The sequence below is a fragment of the Mangifera indica genome, chromosome 15, assembly GCF_011075055.1.
Source record: "Mangifera indica cultivar Alphonso chromosome 15, CATAS_Mindica_2.1, whole genome shotgun sequence".
NCBI classification, from domain to species: Eukaryota; Viridiplantae; Streptophyta; class Magnoliopsida; order Sapindales; family Anacardiaceae; genus Mangifera; species Mangifera indica.
This window is the reverse complement of record NC_058151.1, coordinates 9,280,445-9,304,818: the sequence shown is the minus strand read 5'-3', so window position 1 is coordinate 9,304,818 and position 24,374 is coordinate 9,280,445. Positions and strand designations below refer to the sequence as shown.

The 24,374-nt window shown below is 31.6% G+C and overlaps 3 protein-coding genes across 7 annotated transcripts; all 3 read left to right on the top strand.

The window, feature by feature from the left end:
• Positions 1-3,144: 3,144 nt before the first annotated feature.
• Positions 3,145-10,392, top strand: LOC123198059 (protein kinase and PP2C-like domain-containing protein). Of its 2 annotated transcripts, none has more exons than XM_044612633.1 (13): positions 3,145-3,415; positions 3,538-3,658; positions 3,750-3,867; positions 3,968-4,134; positions 5,035-5,102; positions 5,236-5,459; positions 6,500-6,551; positions 7,818-8,367; positions 8,684-8,753; positions 8,841-9,060; positions 9,152-9,256; positions 9,643-9,738; positions 9,955-10,392. In XM_044612633.1, exons 1-13 carry the CDS (start codon positions 3,326-3,328, stop codon positions 10,147-10,149), a joined length of 2,076 nt encoding a protein of 691 aa, XP_044468568.1. In that variant the 5' UTR covers positions 3,145-3,325; the 3' UTR covers positions 10,150-10,392. The 2 variants fall into 2 exon arrangements, with proteins under 2 accessions (XP_044468568.1, XP_044468569.1); XM_044612634.1 differs by having other exon boundaries at positions 3,529-3,658.
• Positions 10,393-10,491: 99 nt separating this feature from the next.
• On the top strand, positions 10,492-12,670 carry LOC123198061 (zinc finger protein 1-like). The gene has a single exon (XM_044612635.1). The coding sequence runs from the start codon at positions 11,863-11,865 to the stop codon at positions 12,574-12,576; it is 714 nt and encodes a 237-aa protein (XP_044468570.1). The 5' UTR covers positions 10,492-11,862; the 3' UTR covers positions 12,577-12,670.
• Positions 12,671-20,127: 7,457 nt separating this feature from the next.
• LOC123197465 (pentatricopeptide repeat-containing protein At1g25360) lies at positions 20,128-23,886 on the top strand. 4 transcript variants are annotated; one of them, XM_044611781.1, is made up of 3 exons: positions 20,128-23,077; positions 23,235-23,549; positions 23,650-23,886. In XM_044611781.1, the coding sequence occupies exon 1, from the start codon at positions 20,456-20,458 to the stop codon at positions 22,847-22,849; it is 2,394 nt and encodes a 797-aa protein (XP_044467716.1). In that variant the 5' UTR covers positions 20,128-20,455; the 3' UTR covers positions 22,850-23,077; positions 23,235-23,549; positions 23,650-23,886. The 4 variants fall into 4 exon arrangements, with proteins under 4 accessions (XP_044467716.1, XP_044467718.1, XP_044467717.1 ...); XM_044611783.1 differs by having other exon boundaries at positions 20,128-23,365; positions 23,466-23,549; XM_044611782.1 differs by having other exon boundaries at positions 23,466-23,549; positions 23,650-23,885.
• The last annotated feature ends 488 nt before the right edge of the window (positions 23,887-24,374 follow it).

Below are 24,374 nucleotides of genomic sequence, written 5' to 3'. Positions count from 1 at the left end.
CATTACATTACATTACATAGAAGATGATAATATACATATGAACTTTTAAAGGTACTAATTGGAACTATTTTAGAATACTTGAAATTGATATAAAATATTAATTTCTATTTAAAAATAAATTAATTTTAAACATTATCTTTTTTCGTGATAATGAAATGTTATTTATTTGAATTGTTTTAATCATTTTATTTTTAGATTATAATCTTCTACCTCTCTTTCTTAAAATATATATTAAATTCAAATAATGGAACTTTTACATTTATCATAAAAAAAAACTTATTATTTTGTTTTGTTGTAAGTTTAACACTGAAATCAAATAATAATATATTTTGTTTCCAATTTTGAGTTAGTCTATTAGAATGAAGAAATGAATTATATATAGACATTTTATTAAGCATATTATTGACATCTAATAATAAATGTACACATATGCATTAATTCTTGAAGGTTTCATTATTTTTAATTTCTATCTTACAAACTGAATAGATAAAAAAATAAACTAATTTATATACCTTAACCCAAAATTAAGATGAACAAATTTCTCTCAAATGCACTAAATCAATATGTATTAAAGTTTGAAAATTGAATAAACAAATTTCATATCAAAAAGCTAAAAGAAACTTTTTTTTTTTTAATTTTCTTTAAATAGTTTAAATGAAAAGTAGTTTAACCTTAATAATTATTCAAGTCTATTATAAGGGTAGACACAATTAGTTTGAAACAATTGTTCAAGCTTATAACAAGGGTGGATTTAACAAGCTTGTAACAATTATTCGAGGGTGGACTAGATGTAAGATTTTTTTTTATTTAAAATTAGATTTAAAGGGATCTTTTTCATCTTCTACTAATGACATCATTGTAACCCTACTACCAAACAGATTTCCACTAATGTTGTTGCCCAACTCTCTTTAAAACTTACCCATCCCATTAGACCTTACAAGGAGCTTAATTTGTCACATTGATACTTGGGCATGATCTTTTAGGATACTTAATGGCACCACCCCATGCCTCCCATGTGAAACAACATTTGGTCAAATCATCCATAGCCAATCTACCTCACGTTCTCTGGGTTTATCAAGATTAACTTATTCTTCATGCCATATTAACTTTCTTATATGAGTTGGTGGTACATTTGGTGTTGCTAATATGAAAATACATACCAACATAAATTATGTAAAACCAATGATGTGATGTCACACAAGGAGTGAAAAATGAATGAGACTGGTTGAATAATATTGTTTAACCAATAAGGAGGATAAAAATAATGAAATAGTAAGAACAGAGACATTTTTAAATGGTTTGATTTGAGAGTATATGTCCACGTATATGTATTTAGGCTTGAGTTCAATAGAATAATTGTAAAATGTTACAAATGAGCTTTGAAAGAGTTATAAGATTCTTTCCAAAAGTCACTAGAACTTGTGTCCAATCCCTTATTTATAGGAAAGAGCTTGGATTAATTAAAGAGCTTATATAAGAGATACATCTTAGATCCTAGTACATCAAATCTAGTTATCTGAAAAAGAATTTATTGATCACATTATCTAGATGAAATAAGAGATAATAATGTCATGATTGATATACTATATATGTTGGATATAAGGATGCAATGTGATTAAGTACATAAGAAAATTGCTAAAATTCGTCTTTTCTCTTGTTTTTTTGGTAAAGAAGCTTTTATTTTCACCTTAACTTAATTAGTGGGTAGATGTCATAACTAGCCGCTACATGTTGTTTGCATGACTAATCACCTCTTCAAAGTTAATTCCAAAAGTTTGACCAATAAGATATTTTAATTACACAACAACTGCACTTTAGTTTCTAAAATATAAGTACGACTTTAGAAACTTTTTACCATTTTGTATGATAAATGACACAGACTCTCAAGGTCTCTTGTTTTGCATCATATTGTGATGATAATGTTCGCATCATGCATTAAATCCTTACATGCACACATTTATGTCTATCGTGGCAGCTCAATTAGTGACAAATTCTCATTAGATATGGTTTGTGTGTCATAATAGATTGAGTTAATGTGTCACCAAATTAACTTTAGCGGCTAGAATCATTTCCCACTCAATCTTGACTTTGCTATAAAAAGCCTTGAATAGTTACATGTTGTTTCCCTTATCCTAAAACTTTAGTGAGATTTTGCATCTTTAACATTCTAGAATTCTTAGAAGGCTTGATAGAAGAATTGGACGTAGAAGACTTGAGTTGAAAAGCTCCAAAAACAGCTCTAAATTCCTAAATATTTATATCATTCTCTCTTAGTGTTTGTTCCTTGTGTGGATGAAATTTGATTACTTGTACTTGTGTGAAAGTTTTAAATTGTTTTAAATCTTCATAAATCCTATTCACCTTTATATTATTGTTTAAGTCATTTAGTGTGTTTTCATATTTAGACATGCACTCATGGGAGTACGTACACCTTCAAACTTTGAACTTAGATAACATGAAACTCACATGTCTTAACTCAGTTACTTTAAAAACACTTTTGATTCTATTCAATCATCTCGAGAACACCTTCAATTCATAATCTTGATGACTTTAACTTGGTCATCTAATTTATACCTCTTAATCATATGTTATGACAACTTTCTTTATGTAAAATTATGATGATGAAATCATTTCATTTTTTTAAAAAGCTTTTCTTTGAAAATATTTTCTAAAAATATTTTCCTCTGTGCTGATTGGTTTAGATTTAGACAAAGATTTAACATTTTGGTCACGTGAGTTGTATAGTGTACAATCGTTTTTTTGACACACTATGCCTATGTCCTATTGTTAGCGTGTAAAAAAAATTTCACAAATATCTTCTCGTACCGACCCTTAAGATAATATATTTAAAAATTATCACAAGAATCTATGTTTTTATGGGTGTTCTAAAAACTATATTTAGAACACCCATAAAAACGAGAGTTTCAGTTTTTAGAATACCCATAAAAACGTGAATTCTGTAATTTATCCCACACATACATGTAGATATACTAAGTCCTCAAGTGCTCAATAAGATCAAGTCCCACACATGCTCTATGCGGATACTTAGCTATGGGAATAGTTAGTTACCCATGTTTCCTACAAACAAGTATCAAGACATGGCTACACCCTAAGTTTGGAAAGCATGCATAAAAACTAATCTTCCGGGAAATTGTGCTATAATATGCTTTTATGTACATAGTTTGAGGCACACTACCCTCGATATACCTGTCCTTACCAAACGAGTAGCACCAAAATGCACTGGTAGATATAAATGGAGTGTTTAACTTACCGGTGACTGCGGGCGGGCCTGTCGTCTGCTTAAACTCTTAACCCTAATACATACATGCATAAATGCCTAAATTCAGTTGGCTCATCCTCATCAGTTTCGTTTCCGCATCAAACGGATACCGTACAACTTCAAGCAAAACGAAAGGCATAGGAAGCTTCTTCTCTTTCGTACACTCTCATTTGTCTCATTTGTGTCACTTAGTCTCACTTGTCTGTTCTTAACTCTCTATTTATCAACGATTTACACTTATTTTCAAGTTCAAATAGAAGGAAATGGGGCTGCAGATCTCGGAGCCAAACACTTGCATAAGAGGATGCTGTAGCAGCAATTCAATCCCTCTTCATCTTCCTCCTGCTTCTTACACTCTCCTCTCCCCAATTGCCAGAGGTAATTTTAACCTTAGCCTGAACTGTAATCATCCAATTATCGTCTTGTTTGTTTTCTCATTGCTTTTGAGTTGAATGAATTGTGTGTACAGGAGCGGAGAGTGTTGTGTACGAAGCTATTTTGGATGGAAGAAAAGTTGCTGTCAAGAAACCGGTCTTGTCTACGTCTGAAGACTTGGACAAGTTCCATAAGGAGTTGCAACTCTTATGGTTCTCTTTCTTTCTCTGCCTTTTTTATTTACATTTTTTCTTTTATTTTTTTTATAAATCTTTTACATGGGTTAAATGTTTGTTTGTTGCTTTTAATTAGTAAATTGGATCATCCGGGATTGGCCAAAATGGTGGCAGCGCATGCTAAGCCTCCCAATTATATGTTCTTCTTTGAGTTTTACGATTCTCACAATCTTTCGGAGAAATTGCATGTGGAGGAGTGGAGTCCGAGTGTTGATCAGGTGCTCATGATTGCAGTTCAGTTAGGTATAATTCTCACTATCTTTTAATTCTTTTTCAAATTCATTATATTTGTTAAGATGTTGCTTAGATAGTGCATGAAAGATAATCTAAGTAATGACTTTGCATAGGTGATGAAAATTTTCTTTAAATCAAGATAATTCACAATGTATGTGAATTGATTATGGTTTGCTAAAAATAGATGCGATTACGGTTTGAGTAGAAAATCATTTTCAACAGAAAAAGAAAAGCGCATTTTTTTATTTACAAAACAAAAACTAGAGAAAATTGATTTAAAGAAAAAAAACTTATTTGATTTGGTTCTAACTGATCCCTCACTCAATCTATTAGAACAAAATAATTTAGTAAAAAAGTTTTCAGCATTCATACAAATTACTGTTTAATTTAGGCAAAAAGGGGAGTGAAAACGAAGAAAACTTGGAGGGTGTGGAATTAGTATAAGAAACACCATCGGTCATTGTTTTTTTACTATAATTGAGGCCATTAAATGCCTTTAACATGTTAACCTTATATGTTTTTGGATTTCACATTGATTAGAAGAACAAATAGAAATTCTTTATCATTTGAAAATAAGCTGGTAAGAAAGACAATGAATCTGGAAAAAATTGAAATGACCAAACTGAAAGTTACGCTTAAGTATGCTAGCATATCATGGGATGTGGTAATTTGCTTCTCAATTGCTGAAAATTCAACTTGGAGTTGGCAAGGTGTCTTTGTACTTATGAAATTAGGAAGAACATCTAGTAGGGTCGCTGGCTATATGCTCAATAGAAATGATAGTTTGTTGTAACTCAGATAGCAGTACATTTTCATTATAGCTTATTCTCTTTCCTTTAAATAAAGGTTTTCATGTCTATGTGGGATGACATTACATTGTTTGCCCTGTCCACCCTTTTCCTCTTACAGCAAAGGCTTTGCAGTATCTGCATAATCTCGGGATTCTACATAGGGATGTGAAACCAGCAAATGTTCTTGTAATGTTTCTCCAAAAGCTCTTGATTTCCTAATTTGATCCATACTTTTTGCTTTGTTATTACTAAACGTGGATAAATTATATTAAGTGGATCATAAGCTTCAAGATATGTAGTTATGATAAAAGTGATGCAGCTTGACAGAAACCTTTGTCCACACCTGGCAGACTTTGGTTTAGCAGAGTACAAGAGAAATATTAAAGGAGTATCTGTTGAGAATTGGAGATCATCTGGCAAGCCAACTGGTGGCTTCCATAAAAAAAATATGGTTGGCACACTCATTTATATGGCACCCGAGATATTGAAGAATGAGGTGCACACTGAAAAGTCAGATGCCTACAGCTTTGGAATTTTGATCAAGTAAGAATTTGAGATCGGTTTTTGGTTTGTGCTCATTCTAACTAGGGCCATCTGTCAATTGGACAGGACAGAAAAGTCAGTAGTTTTGTATTTCTTAAATTGCTGTTTGTTTCCTGGAATAAAAAAGTTCATTGGAACTTTCTTCTCTAATGAAATCCTTATTTTAGTGGATAAATTTTGGTGGACATCTCTGATCTGTTGAAAGATGTATGCATTTAATTGGGGTTGGTAATCATTTAACTTTACCTTTTTTTACATGTTTAAAGTAGGCTGACATCTGTAAACAGGTTGATCGTCCTGAAATCTGTTGGATGGTTAGATGCTAATGTGACCCTAAAAAATGATGTGCAAATAAGAATACTTATTTTGTCAGAGCCATCTCTGTCCAAGTTTGAGTTGGTTAAACCTTTATGCCTATAGTTATCATATAGTAATGTCTTTGGATACCATGCAGAGAAGAGAAAATTATAGTGTTGTTATGGGATATCTTAGCACCACTAAGCTAGTCAAGAAACAGATGTAAATATACAAATACATCTAAGCTTTATGGTTAATTCTCTGTTCATATAGATCAACTAGAGATTGATCGATTCAGGATTTAGTGCGTCAATCTAAGTCACCAGCTATAGATCTCAAATTGTGGTGCATGCTGCTTTTTCAGATATTGATTGTTGGTATTGAATATATTTTTGCCTTCTAAGCCTGATAATTAACATTTGTTTTACAAATTTATGTATTGTTGTCATTTGGCAATAGTCATTTTTGACTGCTTTATCATATATCTTGCTGGTCATATATTAAAATGAGTGGCATGCTCAAAATAAAATATTGGTCATAGGGTTAAACTACAAGAATGCTTTTAGTCTTTCTTTCTAATATTTGAAATTGTAAAATACTGGTAAGTCTAAACCAATTTTTGTATTTTTATGAAACTATGAATTCAGTCACAATAAAAATCCTCTCCAGAAGCAATGAATCAATTGAATTCAGTTTAATTTTCTCCTCTAACCATATAATTTGATTCCTCCCTTTTTTTGCAGTGAGCTTCTTACTGGTGTTGTCCCATATACCGATCTTCGTGCAGAAGCTCAGGTCAGTATTTTTTAATCATATTTCAAATGTTTTGTTGAATTAGTTAGGCAGTTTAGTATTTATAATGAATAATTGGAATGATTTCTTTGTAATCACCATACTTGTATATATAGTCCAATCTAATTTGTTAAATTGTCAATCTAGTTGGTCAGTTGTTCCATTTTGTAGGTAATGTTAATCGAACTGAGATAATGCTAAGATTGTGTTTGCATTATTGATAATGCTAAGATTGTGTTTGCATTATTGGTATTCTAAAATTTACACAACTCTAGGCCCAACCGGAAAGAGCTGAATTGTTGTGTTTGATAGAACTATACTTATTCTTGATAGCTTTGGGCCCTTTGCATATTTGATAATAATCATAATTCTAGGAGTGCAATGATCATGGGAAATGTGATGTGACTCAACCATGTTATTTTTCAACTTCACGTTTCAGAAAGTAGTTTTGGCTTTCTACATTTTCAAGGGAATAGAGAAGATTTTGTTTCTAATTTTGGAAACACTAGCTAGTATTAAAAAATAATAATGTGGGAACAGACATCAACTCGCTTTAAAATTTTGAAGAAACCAAATTTGTATAAAGACCAACTTAAGGTTTGATCAAATGTAAGAAAATGGTTTTACTAGTGGCAAGCTTTAAGAATTTCAACTTAATTTTCTCCTGCCCCTCTCCCATATGTTGATTAGGGTCTAATGGGAAGGTCTGAGGGATAATGGATTTACAAGATTTTTGTGCACGACAATATGCACAGGAGCCTTCATCAAGTAGAGTGTGATCAAAAAATTTTTCTTTCCTTTTTCTTTCTGACCCTTTCCTGTTTTTTATTGTCAAGTAGTTAATTAGTGATGGTTTTAAGATTGATCATTCATTCTGTCCATTGAAAATTATTGGCCAGGTTTTCTCATCTGACTTTCCAGTATTCATCCTTGAGTCATGGCTGATAATTTGCCCCAGTTTGTAGTCAAATAAATTTCGTTAATACCAATGTGATTCTTGCTAAGACCTTACTGTCTCATGCTTTACATGTTAAACTGTTAATTGTACATATTCACAACAAACAAAATATGTACACTAAAATCATCCTTTTTGTGAGATTAGCCTTATTCTGGCTTCAAAATATTTTGGAATATAATTCTATTTCTAGATGTGAAAAGTTTTCAGTCTCTGCATCTGACATATTTCAATTTTATCATCTGACATTAATATGATTTTAAAATATTGGTGATTACATGTTGATGCATTATATGTATACTGCTTGCTGCTAGGCCCACACTGTTCTGGAGATGAACTATACGGAGCAGCAACTTACTGCTGCTGTGGTTTCTGAGGGACTGCGACCTGTCCTTGCTGGTCTTGAGTCAGATGTGCCTGCAAGTTTACTGTCATTGATACAAAGTTGTTGGGATTCAAACCCTCAAAACAGACCTTATTTTTCTGATATAGTTAAGGAACTCGATCTAGTTTTGGAACATAGAAAAAGTCTGAGGCAAGAAGATCTGTTCACTGGCAACTCGTCCATTTTTCATCATGATAAGCTCATGAAAAGTATCAATAGTGTGCCAACTTATCAGGAGAGTATTAACTGGTCAGCTCAAGGAGAATATTCCTCCAAGGGGGATTCTCATGTAGCTAATTCTGATATGAGAATTTGGCTTGAATCTACAAATGATGCTGTGACTTACTATCCTGTACTTTCTTGGGGGTCTTTTGCTACTTGTGGTAGAAGGGAAACTATGGAGGATACACACTTTCTCATCCCCCGAATGTCCAATGAAAAGGACATCCATTTTTTTGGCATCTTTGATGGTCATAGAGGTATTTTTAATATTGACTTTTAGTACTGAAAGTGAGCTGGGACCAAGCTCTTACGATTTTATTCTGATCATCATTAACAGTCATTTAATGCGATGACATGAAACTGATTTATTTTAGTCTGTTTGGAAACTTTTTCTGGAGAGATGAAGGTCTCAACTTGCCTTTCAGAAAAGCATCTTTTTTTAGTTTCAAAATATTATTTTGATATAAGTGATTTCAGACTACCAATATTCTTATTTTTTCATTCAATGTATATTTCCTAATAACCTAATTCTAGTTTCTGTTTTCAATATAATGGAATGGCTTTAACATGTAGGCTCAGCAGCTGCTGAGTTTTCAGCTCGAGCTTTACCAGGATTTTTGCAAAATTTAGGTTCCACAAGCAGGTTTCCTCTGCTCTGTGTTTTCCCCTTTCAATCTTTGTGCTCATCATATAAATTTCTATAAATAATGCATTTCTATTAACCATGCAGCCCTGCTGAAGCCCTGGTGGAAGCATTTGTTAGAACAGATGTTGTGTTTAGAAAAGAACTCGATTCTTATCGTAAATCCAAGAGAGTGGTTCAGAAAGAGTGGCATCCTGGTTGTACTGCAGTTGCTGCTCTCATAGTGAGAAACAGGCTTTTTATTGCTAATGCTGGTGACTGCAGAGCAATATTATGTCAAGGTGGCCAAGCTTTTGCTTTAAGTAGGGTGAGCCAAGGCTTGCTTAATTAAATTAAGTTTACTTTGTGTCTTACTATAGGGAGTTTCTACCCTAAAACTGATTGCTTTGACATGCCAGGATCATGTTGCAAGCTGTCTTGAGGAGAGGGAGCGTGTTGTTAGTGCAGGTGGACAAGTTAAATGGCAAGTTGATACTTGGAGAGTTGGTCCTGCTGCACTCCAGGTTATTTTCTTTACTTCAATGATCTTTGATTGGAATGATGACAAATGTCATTATTTAAGTAAATATATTATCATACTGTTTCTGCAAATTGTTTTCATTTAGCTAAATAATCTTTATAATTTTTCCATATAATATATTTGTAGTGTGTTGTTATTAGAGAGTTGGATTGAACTGTTGTAATGGAGACAGGTGCATGTTTTATTGGCATAGAACCTAGGTCTATATGCGGATCTTTCTTAGAAAAATACTGTCCTTTTCTAACATGGTTTTGCAGTTTCTTGTCTTCATGAATAGGAGAACCTGTTTTGGCAGCACTAATTGTGATTTTTTTCATTTTTACTTAAAGAGTTCGAGTGCTATATTGTTGAATCCTTTTCTTTCAACAGGTCACTCGCTCAATTGGTGATGATGATCTGAAACCTGCTGTGACTGCTGAACCTGAGATAACTGAAACTATACTTTCACCTGAAGACGAATTTCTGGTAAGGAGTTAAACTTGGGATGCAATTTACAAAGTTGATATAAAAAGACATTAACTGTAACATAGAGAGCTAAGATATTTCTTGCAGGTTAAGCTTATAATTATTATATTTTTCTTTATTTAAAATAGATGGATTGCCAATTCTTGCATTGATTAAAAATAGAAGTTATATAAGATTTTTTTTTCTAAGAAGTAATAGGTTGAGGTTGTTTGTTAGGTAATGGCTAGCGATGGGCTCTGGGATGTTGTGAGCAATGCAGAGGTTGTGAGCATAATCAGGGACACAGTTAAAGAGCCAGGAATGTGCTCCAAGCGATTGGCAACAGAAGCTGCAGAACGTGGCAGCAAAGACAACATCACAGTCATTGTTATCTTCCTGAAGCCAGTATCTACAGCTGAGAGAGTATACTAAGACAGAGTTTTGTTGTTTTCACCTGTCAATGCAAGTTGTCTGTGTACTCGATGGGAACGAGGGACTTAAATGTCAAGGGTATGTATATATTTTTTTTCTGTGCTTTTTCAGTGATCAGTATATTGTTTATGTGTGAATTCTTGCCATTTGGGAAGATTTGAACTTGTAGTCTTATTAATTTCCATGTCTTAACATGAAATAACTTATGCCCATTCTTAATTAATATAACATTACTCCAGATTATTCAATTGTAAGATGTTAACTACTAATAAGAACAATAAGAGCTTCTTCAATTTTTCATATCTAACACTACTAATTCTTGATTTGATTTCTATTTCTTAAATTAGATGATATGATTGTATTTCTTGTTTGGATTAGGTTTTTATGATTTATAATAATTTCAAAAGCATTTAAACTTTGGGTACTTCTTATCCATCTCAAATTTATCAAAAATAATTAATCACAAGATATGATTGAATAATCTAAGAACAAGTTTATTAATTTGAAAGTCATTTGATTGATTTGATGAAGAATTCCTATAGATAAGAAATTCCTAAAAATGAGATACTCCAAAATGCTGTATCAAAAGGAAAACAAATGAAAAAATATAAGTCTACTAATAATATATCCTCATATACTTTCCAGGGATGAGGAAGCATCACCCCATTTAAATTCTCTTTTTGATATGTTTTTTGTTGGACTACTTTGATTACTATATATGGATCCTCCTAATCAGGTTCAAGTATACCTATTCCGCTTTCTTTTCTACTTTGAAAGACCTTAGATCTCCCACTTTAAAACTTGTTTTACTCGTGATTTTTAATATTGAATTTCTCTTTGTTTATAAGTCAGGTGTTTTTTCTCTCCCATTTTCTACTAAATTTATGTTTAAACTTGGTTTCTTATTTTTCTTTTGGTTGGAAGTTGAGTACTATGAGATGGCATGCTAATTTCTACTATTACCACTGCTTCAGCTTCAGTGTTTACTAGATGTTTTGGTTTGCCTTACATGGTCTAGTTCTAGTATGACTAGCACTCCAGGGTTAAGTTAATAGATTTCTTGTTGCTAAGCTTGTATACTTCTTGAACTCTACAATTTATAGGCTTGTAAATTCCTAGTTTCTAATGCATGTTTAAGTATGGGTTCATCAAATTTGTGATTTGCCATTTATGTTATCGTAGACTTGTTCATCATGCATGAATTTTAACTGAACTTGTTGACTTTGACTTTCTTGGTAGGATTTTTTTTTTTTGGTTCCTAAATGTTCTTGTATGGACAACAATTATACCAAAATTATTTTGATTATGCATTTATTGGCTTTTTAATACTTATGTAGGGTGATATATAGTGTTGATGGGTTCATAGTAAGTGTTGTAGTAGAAGGTAAATGAAATAAACCATCTAAATCTAAAAATCTATGGACAGTTATCAAGTCATAATCAAGTTTAGATGATGTATTTGAAGCACTGCCATTCAAATATCCTCTTGGGTCTCACAAAACCTTATCAAACTTGGTGTTTCATTTAGTACCTTACCATTTCAAGCTCTCTAGATTTTCAATAAGTTTTAGTCAGATATCTTTCCATATATTGAAGATGAGAAAATCACTGGCATCTCTATAAATTCTACCACATGTTTCATTGGCTAATATCATCAGTTCATTGACAACTCTTTTAAGTTCCAACAGTTGTTTAGAGTTAAGATTTGCGGTAATGTCGGAAAGATGGTCATGTAACGACAAAACGAAAGAGAAAGTTGATCAAGAAGTTGAGTCAGTTGATCGATCTCTAGATTTAAGCCTTTTCAACAACAATCAGTTTGATTGTCCTGCATTGAAGAGAGAACTTAACTTACTTGATCGCCTAGATGCAGGTGGTTTGGAGGTGGTGGGGTCTTCTGATGATAAGAATGAGATAGAGGAAATGAGATTCTTCATTTGCAATTACTGCAAAAGGAAGTTCTCGAGCTCTCAGGCATTAGGGGGCCACCAGAATGCCCATAAAAAAGAACGGGCAGCCCTGAAAAGAGAGAAACTATTCGACAATTTGGTCCCTTTTGATCAGCCTGCAGCTACTCATTTTAACCCATATTCACCCTTGGCTGTTGCAGCAGGTTTGTCTAATCGATATTGCTCATTTGAGAGACCTCTTGGTGTTCACATGAACTCTTTTATTCATAAACCATTTCATGCATTATCTCAATCTCGATGGTTTCGGCCTGAATTTGCCATCATGCAAAGAGGTGGTTATTATCTGGTTCCTCCAGGTGGGAGAGGATTTCAAATTCAGAATAAGAATCCATTTGGGATGTCTGAAAGCTCTTCATATGGGAATGGGATGTTTGGAAGATCTTTAATTGGAAATTCAGAAGCTGGAAGTAGCAAAGTTGATGCCTCTGGAGAGCTCAATTTATCGCTCCATCTGTGATTTGAAATATTATAATTACATGGGCTCGGCTATGTTGTTTGATTAGATGATGAATGTTTTCTGTTGTCTAAGTTGTGCGTGCGTGTGTGCGTGTGTGTGTTTATATATATATATATATATATATATATATATATATATATATATATATATATATATACACATAATAAATGATTTTCTATTTCATGTATGATGACAGTAAAGAGAGTGAAAGAAATGAAGAGTGTCAAGAGTCAAGACAGTTGAGAGTTTTAGAAGTATTTTTAAAGGTTAAAATTCAATTAAAGTGATTCAAATTTGTATTGATTGTGGTCCATGGATTACAAAAAAAAAAAAAAAAAAAAAAAATTATAAAAATATGACATATAAAACATATTCACAAAATAAAATATGTTTAACAATTAATAGTGTTATTATTTTATTTATGAGAAATATAATATATATACGTATATGTAAGTATGTATGGAGAGTTTTCTACAAGTAGTTAATTTTATTTCTGTTGTTACACATGTTATGAAACAATCGTTGCCTCTCCTCAATTTCCTTAATTCTAACCATTGACATAATTAATAAATTTTAAAAAATATGTGTATTTGAAAAATAAATTCATTGATCGAAAATTAATTCTACATGTTCACCTTGAGAGTAATAAATCATCTTATAAATTAGGGTGAAAAAAAATATATATCCCTATATTTTCAAATTTGCTGTAAATTTTGTGTATACATTTCCTTTTTTTTTTTTTTTTTAAATAGGCTTTTTATTTTCAAAATAGGGTAAAAGAAGATGCTACAAATAATTATTTTGATATAAGATATTTATGGTATAATTTGTTTTTTTGGACTAAATCTTTATCATAAAATTGAGTTATTATTAAAGTGAATTACGACTTTTACCAAGGTTTGACCTAAAAATATTTTTTATCCTTAAATAACATAAATAATAATTTTTCACTTAAAATCGAACTATGTTTAAAGAAAAAATTAACAGTGTAAGTGAAATATAGTAATTTTGTTATATATTAAATTTGAAAATATAATTTCTCTGCATATCGAACCTAAAAGTTTTAAATATGATAATTTAACTCTTAAAATGTTTGAAAACTTATAAATTAACTCTTAAAATATTTTGGAAACTCTAAAAATTATCATATTCGTTCTATATATTTTGAAAATACTATTATAACCTCAACAATTTATAATATGATATTTATATTCCTAATTGTTACGTTTTGTCTAATTCTTAGGGTATAATTGTAATTTTTGAAACTATTGAGGGAAACATTATATTTTAAAAAATTATAAACACTCCTAAACTTTTATCAAATTTCCAAAAAACCCTCTAAAATTATTATATTCAACCCCATATCTTTTGAATATATTATTATAACATCTACACTATTAATTTGTTATATTTACTTAACTTTGTAGAGGTATATTTGTTATTTTCAGAATTACTGAGAAGAATTTTAAAATTTTAAAAATTATAAAAAAAACCTACAAACTTTTTTACTGAATTTCCAAAAAACCCTAAAAAATTTCATCATCTCTTCTAACCTTGTCAAAAAGTACAATTAAACCCTAAACATCCGATTACTTGTCATCATTTATGGCCTGAAACTAGAAAGAAAGGAAGTACCATGTAATTTGAATATATAAAGAGTTTATTTTTAATTTTCGTTAATTTGAGGTTTTATGATAATTTTGAAAAATGAAATAATAGTGATAAAACGATAATTTTATTTCTTAACCCCTTTTTTTTTCAATTAACGAAGTTTAATTTTATATGAAAAAGTGTTATTTATATCATTTAAGAGTGGAAAAGTTCTTTTAGCTAGTTTTTAGATTATCATTTTTTTCAATTAATGATAATTTTATATAAAATAAGTTTAATTTTATATAAAAATGTATTGTTGTTGTATTTGTTAATTTTTATTAAGCATTTGTAGGGATGATGAGCTTATGTATATATAGTTTTTAGATTATATTCAAATCTATAGTTTATGTACTAAGCCCGCATTTTTTGGCTGAAACCCATGAATTTATCTAGATTCCACTTTCGACTAGAAAACATAGAGAAAAAAAAGTAGGAAAAAACTTGGCCAAAAGGTGGTCCAAGCCCAATCACTAGGCTTTGGATAGATTTGGCCAAATTGGTAGAATACATTGTTCGTCAAAACCTATTGACTTTAGTTAATACCTTTTATAATCAACATTTGAAAATTTTATGTAGCATTTATATAATTGCACTAGGATTAAACATATAGTTTTGACCAATTATATTTAAATAAGTTGACAGATAATATAATCGACTAGTTGTATTTATATAAGTTGGTAAACAACATATTCAACTTCTTGTTCCAAAGAAGGTTCTTTTACGTGGTTTTAATTAATGACTTCAAATCCAAAACTACTTAATTCAAAGCACTAAGTACCAAAAATTCTCATCCAATGTAGGTATTTTATTACCCATTCTCTCATATACTCTTAGTTAATGACTTGAAATCCAAAAGTACTTACACTAGAGTCTACCATAAGATTGTATGTAACCTCTAACTCTCTTGCAAAACCAATATAGATAAGTAATCTTACATTCACATGACATTTAATTGCATTGTTTAGAATGAAGAAGTCACCCAATTGTTGTTACTTTGTCTTTTATCTCATGATTTATCGCTTGAGATATTTGCTGTTATGATTTTCTATTCTAATTAAGCTCATGTGGTACTAAATTGTTGTATCATATATATCGCTAATTCTTCATAATAATTCGAAAACATTTTATTCAAGTCATTAGTTTATTTAATTAATTGTTCAATAAGAATTTATTCATATAGTTAGACAATATATATTGTTTCATATGCAAATGTCATCTTTAAATGAATTTGCCATATATAGTTACTTCTATTAAAAACTTAATAATGACATAATTGCGAATAACTTAATCATTCAAAGACTTACCAAAACAAATCATAAAATGCAAACCACATCAAATTTTGTTGAGTCCTTCATGTCACTCAAATTTAATTAAATTTAGCCAAAGTTTGGTTCATTCCAAATGATCAAATCCTATCGAATTTGGTCATTTGATTGAAACTTGTTTCAATCAATTGAGATGAAACATGGCCAAATTATAGTTAGTCTTATCTAATTTCTTAATTTTGACATTTTTCAAGGGAAATGAGATCCCCAAATCTAATTCTTGTAAAGCATAAAAGTGTTAGAATAGGTGCTCTAGAGTCAAACACTTGAGAATATTTATGTAATTTCATATAAAGTTGTATTGTATTTTATCATTATAAAATTGACAATTATGCATCTATTATTCATATGTATATATGCATGTATGTTTGATAAAAATACTTAAATTGATAAAACTGTGATAAAGAGATCAATATATAATTTAATCATGAGAATCCAATGAACATGTATAATGGTTGATTAAGAAACGTCCATAACCTCAATACTATTTTGACCAAGGGCACAGATAATATGGTAAGATTATTGTAATACTAAACAATTATACTAAAAGATAACAATAAATTTCAAGTGTCAAGGTTATTCGTGTTAACTTGGTGCAACATATGAGTGTATGTTGATTTTATGTCCACCAAACTCACCAAGAGAATTCTACATAGATTTTAACCTTAGTGTCTGTAGAATATAAATTCTAATGGATAGTGGTGCATGTGATTTTTAGACTTGAGATTATTGAGCAATTTCATAAATCAATCCACTCATTTTTTTTTGTATTAAGTCAAACCATCCCTTCATAACTAAACCAATCACACTGAGCATGTAAAACCTTGAGTATAATAACCAATTCCACAATACTAAGTAAGTCAAGAATTTAATTTTAAAATGTCATTGGAGACAATCCACCTAGTTCAATATTAAAATAACAAAGCCTTTTTCAGAAGGCTATCCATATGATAGTGATTGGCTATTTTGAGAAATATAGTTATGCTATGGTAGAACAACAAATGATTCATCACTCTTAGATATAAGGAAAATATATCTCATGATGCTATTTAATGAATGACTACCACCAATGAAATACGTGGCTATAGTGGGGATTAGGGTTGATGCTCAAATCCAATGCTACTTAGTCAAGAAGTAAGGAAACTAAGGTAGACACTTTTTTTGTGCCACAACCTTGAAAATATATTAGAATAATGAAGGGATTTGATCGCACAATAATTGTACAATTGAAAGGTTATATTAGTTAACACTAATTATTTATATGTTGGGTGATCATGATATCTTGTTAGAGGTCACTCATGACATATGAATAAGAAGATAATTAAGTGTAGATTAATCATAATTTTATTCATTGTCTACATATTAGAGAATCTATAAATCACACACATAAGGAGTTGTTTGTTAAGATCAAAATATTAGAGTATAATATGCAAAGAGTGAATCACCTCAAGTTATCCTGAAGTGAATTTAGATATTTAATAATATGTCCTAATTTTAGAAATAAACACTAAGGACATTTATGGGTTTGATTAATATAATTTAAAGGATATATAAGGAGACTGTTAGGGTTATGGTATAAATTCACATTTTTCTTAACCTTAGCTACCCTAAGTCATTCTAGTCAGTTTATATCAAAGAAGAGAAAAAAATTCATTCTCTCAATTTTCTCTCCATTCCATTCTCATTTCACATACTCACCCTTCTATACATAAGCTAGCACTTGTATGACTTTTTGATGTCATAGAACTCCTGTGTGAATAAGTAGGGCCTCTTTGATCTAATGAATGAAGCATTTTTCATACCAAAGATGAATTCGAGATGAATTCAAAGTGAAGGAGTCATCAAACACAAGCATAACAGTTCTAACCTTTTCCATTACATGCATAATATGCCCTTGATCTTAGGGCAATCATATTTTTCATGCAAAATTTTTGTTATAAAAGGATGATGAGTCTAAAAAAATATGGTTCATATAAGTATCAACCATAAAAAATAAAAGCATTATGAATACCTACATAATTGAACTATCAATAGTTATTAAAGTTGTTCAAAGAAGAATTGCAAATCAATAACAGTCAAAATGCATTGAAGTTGATCATGAAGTATTACTTATTGATATGATGAGCCCATTGAAATCAACGATGATAAAGAACCATCATTTTTCATTAATAGATGTTGGCTTATACAACCCATTCAACCAACATTCATATTGTATATATCAATTGAAGAATTGTTAAATCTAGCTAATATACTAGATAGGGGTGTTAAAAAATTTTCGATAACCCAACCAAATCAGTATCCAAATCGGTATCCAAATCAAAAAAATGGTACCTATAAAACTGGTTTGGTTACTAAGTCAGAATATTAAAAAAAACTAAAAATTTGGTTCGATTTTTGGTTTGCTAAAATTGGGAAATCAGTTACCCAGTAACCGGTTTAGTTTTCAAATTTAAAAAATAATAAAAAAAGTTAAACTTGTCTTTTACTATTAACATTAAAGTCAAATGTTTATTTAAAGAAAACATGATTTTTATCTTTTGCTTTCCTTGGACTTCTCTTTTCCTTTCCTTAGATGTCTCCAGCTAGTTAGTGTGTAGAATGAAACAATGTAGAGTTGTTGCAGACTTGAAGTAATAAGCAAACAACCAGGGCTCAACACATGGTCTCTCATCTTCTTCTCTTGTTTTTCATGTTCTTTTCTCAATTCTTGCAACAATATTCATTGTAATGCAACAAGTTTCATTTTCTATTTTTGTTTATTTTCATTTAAACACTCATCGGCTCACCTCAATAGCCAACTAGACTCTTGCTATTTTTTGACGATATTTATCTCTTCTTTTTCTGATGACATCAATGACAATTTCTTTCTCAAATCAAGTAATATTCTTTCTCAAATTTTTGATGTGATTTAACTAATTAGTGAAGAAATTTTACTGCTAACATATCTTCTACAAATATTAAAAAAAAAAAAACAATTCATATTAGAAACTTAATTGAAACTTTGGTTCAAAATCTTGTAATTTTGGTTCGGTTATAAATAAGCTAATATGTAAAACGGTTCAGCTTTAATTCGTAATTTTTATAAAACTGAAAATTTGGTTTGGTTTACAAAACCGGTTAACCGGTTTTATTCACCCCTAACACTAGATTCAACCAAATGGATTGTAATATCTATTGATAGATACAAACAGTTAATTCTATTTTTTCATATTAATTTGGGTTACTATTGATTCTTGAGTATGAAGAAAATGAAAAAATATTTAACAAAGGAAACTTTAAGTTGTTAAACAACTATGTACAAAAAGTGCATATCTGTTCACATTATGTCACGTGAATTAATAACATATCATGCAGAATAATTTTAAATAGATGAATGACTATTCACTCAGGTGAACACCCATTTAAGTAGTTATAATAAGAAATTAAATAAATAAATAAATAAATTTTATATATATATATATATATATATATATATATATATATATATATATATATATATATATATATATATATATATAACATGTAAATGCGTGATTCCATTTTTTTGTAACTTATCATATATTTTCAATAATTTGATAATAGCTTTCTAGTTGAAAGAGAAATCCAACAATGACAAGACTCTTTTATGACAACAAATCTTTCGAGTGAAGATCAAGTAAGCAAAAGAACGCATTTAGTTAAATTGTTGCTTGATTTTTGTACATGACGAGTTTTGTAATGTTGTTATGCCAATTTAAAAAGATGTTTTACATTTTAGATTGATTTTATGTACTAACATATGTTGGTCAGTGTAAGCATGTGTATGTGTGTGTATAGGCCAAAGGACTTATTCTCACCCAAAGATTAGTGTTTTTCCAAATTTTTACCCATTAACTTTAAAAAACTTAAACACCTATTTTATAATTATTGTCAAGGCAAAATTGTTGTTTAACAAAATATTTAAAACAACTAAAAATTTATCACATTCCTCCCTAGATTTAAAAATCTAACAATTTGCGCCCACCCCAACCCTCACCCAAGGTTTGAAAAGTAAAAAATCCCCCCCTTAGAGGTTCAATCTCCTCCTTTCCAACGATCATCCCCTTTCTAATTGTTGGTGTTCTTCCTCCTAGTTAGCTTATCTCTCCCTCCCGGTCTCTCTATTGCCCTCCCTTGGTTGTCTTTATTTCTGATAAAAGCAAAATGTTTTCGTCTCAGACATTAAATCTATGCAATCAAGAAATTACTTTTATAAATACTCAAGCAAAAAAGGTAAATTCATGTTTGGCTTAAATAATTATTATACTTCTCACAAATCCAAACACAACATTCACATAAACATTTTCTATTGGATTCCTTAATTTTCTAAGAAACTAAATGAAACCAAAATGGAATCGCACCAAATTGGTATAATTCAATTTCTGGTTGTTTATCAGAAAAAGTGTAGTGGATTATGTGACATGCAAACAGTTTATTAGAATAAATAATAAAGAGACAAAATGCAAGTAGGGTGGTGCAACAAAAGGGGAAAAAGCCATTTTAGTTGATGCAGGACTAGAGAAAACCTTCAAGAAAAAATCTATTTTCTTAAGGGTTTAACCAAGTCGTTCCATATTGGAGGAGTTGAAACTTTAACTAGAGACAACACCATACTTTAGCTAAACAAAAATGAGGAATTCACACCATTATCTAATTGACATTTTGCCTTAGGTGCTCTATATATCAGTCATTCCTTATTTTGTACAAATAATCCCCACCATTCATCTCCTCAAGTTGCAATAGTACAATTGTTTTGTCCAATTCAATAGGTGTAGACAATTGGCGCGCTTCCTTAACGTATTGTTAGTCTCCTGAAGGTTTTTTTAAGCTTCAGGTTTATCTACAACGTCTTTCTGTGTGTTAAAGACAGAGACTTGATAACCATGAAAAATGTAGATTCCATTCGAACAATCGCAAATCGCTATGCTGCCCAATTGCAACTCTGTCACTCTCGAAACCCCGTGTCCTTTTCCCTTGCTCGTTGTGTCCATGCCCACATGATATGTTATGGCTTCAAGCCACGTGGGCATATACTCAACCGTCTGATCGACATTTATTGTAAATCATCAAAACTTAGCGACGCTCGTCAACTGTTCGACGAAATTCCCCAACAAGACATTGTCTCTAGAACGACGTTAATCTCTGCATATTCTTCTTCAGGCAATCTAAACATGTGTGGTGAAATATTTAGCAAAACCCCATTAAACCTGCGCGACACCGTTTTTTATAATGCGATGATCACGGCATATTCTCATAATAATGATGGTCCTGCGGCCATTAAACTGTTTCGTGATATGATGCGTGATGATTTCCGGCCGGATAATTTTACATTTACGAGTATTCTTAGTGCCTTGGCGCTTATTGCGGACGAGGAATATGAGTGCATGCAAATGCACTCTGCCGTTGTGAAGTCAGGAACTGGCCTTTTTACTTCTGTATTGAATGCACTTGTGTCTGTCTATGTTAAATGTGCGTCTTCACCTTTTGTGTCATCAGTTGCATTGATGAGTATGGCTAGGAAAGTATTTGACGAGATGCCTGAGAGAGATGAGTTGTCGTGGACCACAATGATTACCGGGTATGTGAAGAATGACAAGCTCGATGCAGCTCGTGAGTTTCTTGATGGGATGAGTGAAAAAGTAGGCATCGCTTGGAATGCAATGATATCTGGTTATGTACATCAGGAATATTATCAAGAAGCGTTAGAAATGTTCAGGAAGATGCTTTCACTGGGGATTCAGCTGGATGAGTTTACATACACGAGTGTTATTAGTGCTTGTGCTAATGCTAGATTGCTACGGTTTGGAAAGGAGGTGCATGCTTACTTATTGAAGATGGAGGTGAAGCCTACACCAGAGTTTTTATTGCCGGTGAATAATGCGCTAGTTACATTGTATTGGAAATGTGGTGAAGTTGATAAGGCAAGAGATATTTTCAATCAGATGCCAGTGAAGGACCTAGTTTCATGGAATGGAATTTTATCAGCTTATATGAGTGTTGGTCACATTGATAAAGCTAAATCATTTTTTGGGGAAATGAAGGAGAGGAATCTTCTGTCATGGACTGTGATGATTTCAGGATTAGCACAAAATGGGCTTGGGGAAGACGGTTTGAAGCTATTTAGCCAGATGAGATTAGAAGGCTATGAACCATGTGATTATGCATTTGCAGGAGCTATTACTTCTAGTGCTGTACTTGGAGCATTGGAGAATGGGCGGCAGCTCCATGCTCAACTTGTTCGGTTTGGGTATGAGTCTAGCCTTTCGGCAGGAAATGCACTGATAACAATGTATGCAAGGTGTGGCCTTGTTGAAGCTGCCAACTGTGTGTTCAGAACAATGCCTTTTGTGGATTCTGTATCTTGGAATGCTATGATTGCAGCTCTAGGGCAACATGGACATGGTGTTCAAGCAGTTGAATTTTATGAAAAAATGTTAAAAGAAGGTATATTACCAGACCGGATAACTTTCCTCACTATTCTCTCTGCTTGTAGCCATGCAGGTTTAGTCAAAGAAGGATGCCATTTTTTTAATTCAATGTATAGCCTTTATAGTATAACTCCTGGGGAAGATCATTATGCCCGTTATATTGATTTGTTGTGTCGAGCTGGGAATTTCTCAGAAGCAAAAGGTGTGATCAAAACAATGCCATTCAAACCTGGTGCACCAATTTGGGAGGCTCTTCTTGCTGGTTGTCGTATTCATGGAAACATGAATTTGGGGATTCAAGCTGCAGAACAGCTTTTTGAGCTGATGCCACAACATGATGGAACATATGTACTTTTGTCAAATATGTATGCCACATTGCAAAAATGGGATGATGTTGCTAAAGTGCGAAAATTAATGAGGGACAGAGGAATAAAGAAGGAGCCTGCTTGTAGTTGGATTGAGGTTGAAAATAACGTCCATGTATTTTTGGTTGACGACACTGTGCATCCTGAGGTGGAAGCAGTTTATAAATATCTCGAGCAACTGGGGGTGGAGATGAGAAAATTAGGTTATATCCCTGACACAAAGTTTGTGTTGCATGATATGGAATCTGATCAAAAGGAATATGCCTTGTCTACTCATAGTGAGAAGCTTGCAGTTGCATATGGACTCATGAAACTTCCTCTTGGAGCCATAATTAGGATTTTTAAGAACCTTAGGATTTGTGGGGACTGTCACAATGCATTCAAGTTCATATCAAAAGTAGCCGCAAGAGAGATAGTTGTAAGAGATGGGAAAAGATTTCATCATTTCAGGGATGGTGAATGCTCCTGTGGTGATTACTGGTAGGCGCAGATTTTTATTTTTAAAGGGAGTTTAAGTGGAGCATTTCCACAATCCATGCAAGCTGTTGTGTTGGTCAGGATGTAAATTACACACAATTACTGAAAACAGGATGCAAATACATAAGTCATGTCATAACAGTGTTGCTGCATGCTCCTACAATTCAGGTGAGACATGTCATCAGAATGTTGGTAACATCTTTGAGGGTTGGTCCCACTGCACTCGGCACTCCAGGTTATCCTCGTTACCTTGAAAGATCTTTAATTGGAGAAAAGATAAGTGAAATCTTTCAAGTAAATTGTATTGTTCACTGTTTTTGCAGGTTGTTATATATTTTTTAAATAATTTATAATATGAAGGTCCTTAATTTATTTGTGGTTGATGTCATTAGAGAGTTGGAGTGAACTGTTTAACGGAGACAACTGCATATTATATCAGCAGAACTTAGGTGTTTATACAGATCTTGTTTAGCAAACTCCTTCCTTCTCTAATCTGGTTTTGAGGTTTTTTGTCCCAGTGAATGTGAGAAGCTGCATGGGCAGGCACTGTATTTTTTGCAATTTCATTTTCACTTGAAAAAATAAAATGCTTCATCAACTAATTAATCTTTTAATGTTAATAGGTGACTCTCTACATTGGTCATGATTATCTGAAACCTGCTGTGACTGCAGAAGCGAGATAACTGTCACCAAATGATTAATATTTGGTAAGTACTTGAACCTGAGATGGAGATGATGAAATCAATAATGTCGAATGATATTTACATGGGGAGTTAAAATGTTTCCTTTTTATATTTTGTGTCTTAGTTTGCAGCCAAAGATCAACAGAGGTGGAATCTGGGATTTTCTAAAAGCCAGCAATGGCGTCCAACTGACAGGGAGCGCAATCACACTCATTCTTCTCCACTGTACTAACGACTGAGTGGAGGTGTCCTTTTCTTTGGGATAAATTATCTATAAAACAATAAAGTTATTTATATTATTTTTATTGACGTATTAATATATAATTAATATTATTTAATTTTTAATTATTTAATTAGATAATAATATGTTATTATTTGTGCATAAAAATTATACACAATTTTTTCACCTCCAACCTAGTTGGTGAGGATCTTTTATTGGAAGGATAACAATTTTTTCATAAACAATAGTGCTTTTTTTACATGAATCAATCGCATAGTTTATTATATTATTAACTTGTAATCTCAAAGCCAAAGCCAAAGCCAAAGCCAATACATTGATCTATAATCATACATTGGTCTAAAGTCGTGGAAATATATTCCTGCTGCCAAAGCCAATTGTAGACTTGCTCTATTATATAATATGTAGGAAATTATATTTTCTAATTACAGTATAGTTTAAAAATACTTTTTCACTCCTATTTGGTACAAATAATACTCTTTTTTTAAAGTCAAAATCAAACTCAAGTTTAAAAAAAAAAAAAAACTTGTTACAGTATTAAAAATAAAATTATCATTTTATCTCCACTATATTATTTTTTAGAATTATTAAATAACCATATATTAACAAAA

What these genes read in the sequence shown, in the direction of transcription:
- LOC123198059 (XM_044612633.1), top strand. Translation starts at nt 3,326, where the DNA reads ATGCATAAATGCCTAAATTCAGTTGGCTCATCCTCATCAGTTTCGTTT. An exon ending in CATCTTTGATGGTCATAGAG is followed by an intron (nt 8,368 to 8,683) that starts GTATTTTTAATA and finishes TTTAACATGTAG; the next exon opens with GCTCAGCAGCTGCTGAGTTT. An exon ending in AATTTAGGTTCCACAAGCAG is followed by an intron (nt 8,754 to 8,840) that starts GTTTCCTCTGCT and finishes TTAACCATGCAG; the next exon opens with CCCTGCTGAAGCCCTGGTGG.
- LOC123198061 (XM_044612635.1), top strand. Translation starts at nt 11,863, where the DNA reads ATGTCGGAAAGATGGTCATGTAACGACAAAACGAAAGAGAAAGTTGAT.
- LOC123197465 (XM_044611781.1), top strand. Translation starts at nt 20,456, where the DNA reads ATGAAAAATGTAGATTCCATTCGAACAATCGCAAATCGCTATGCTGCC.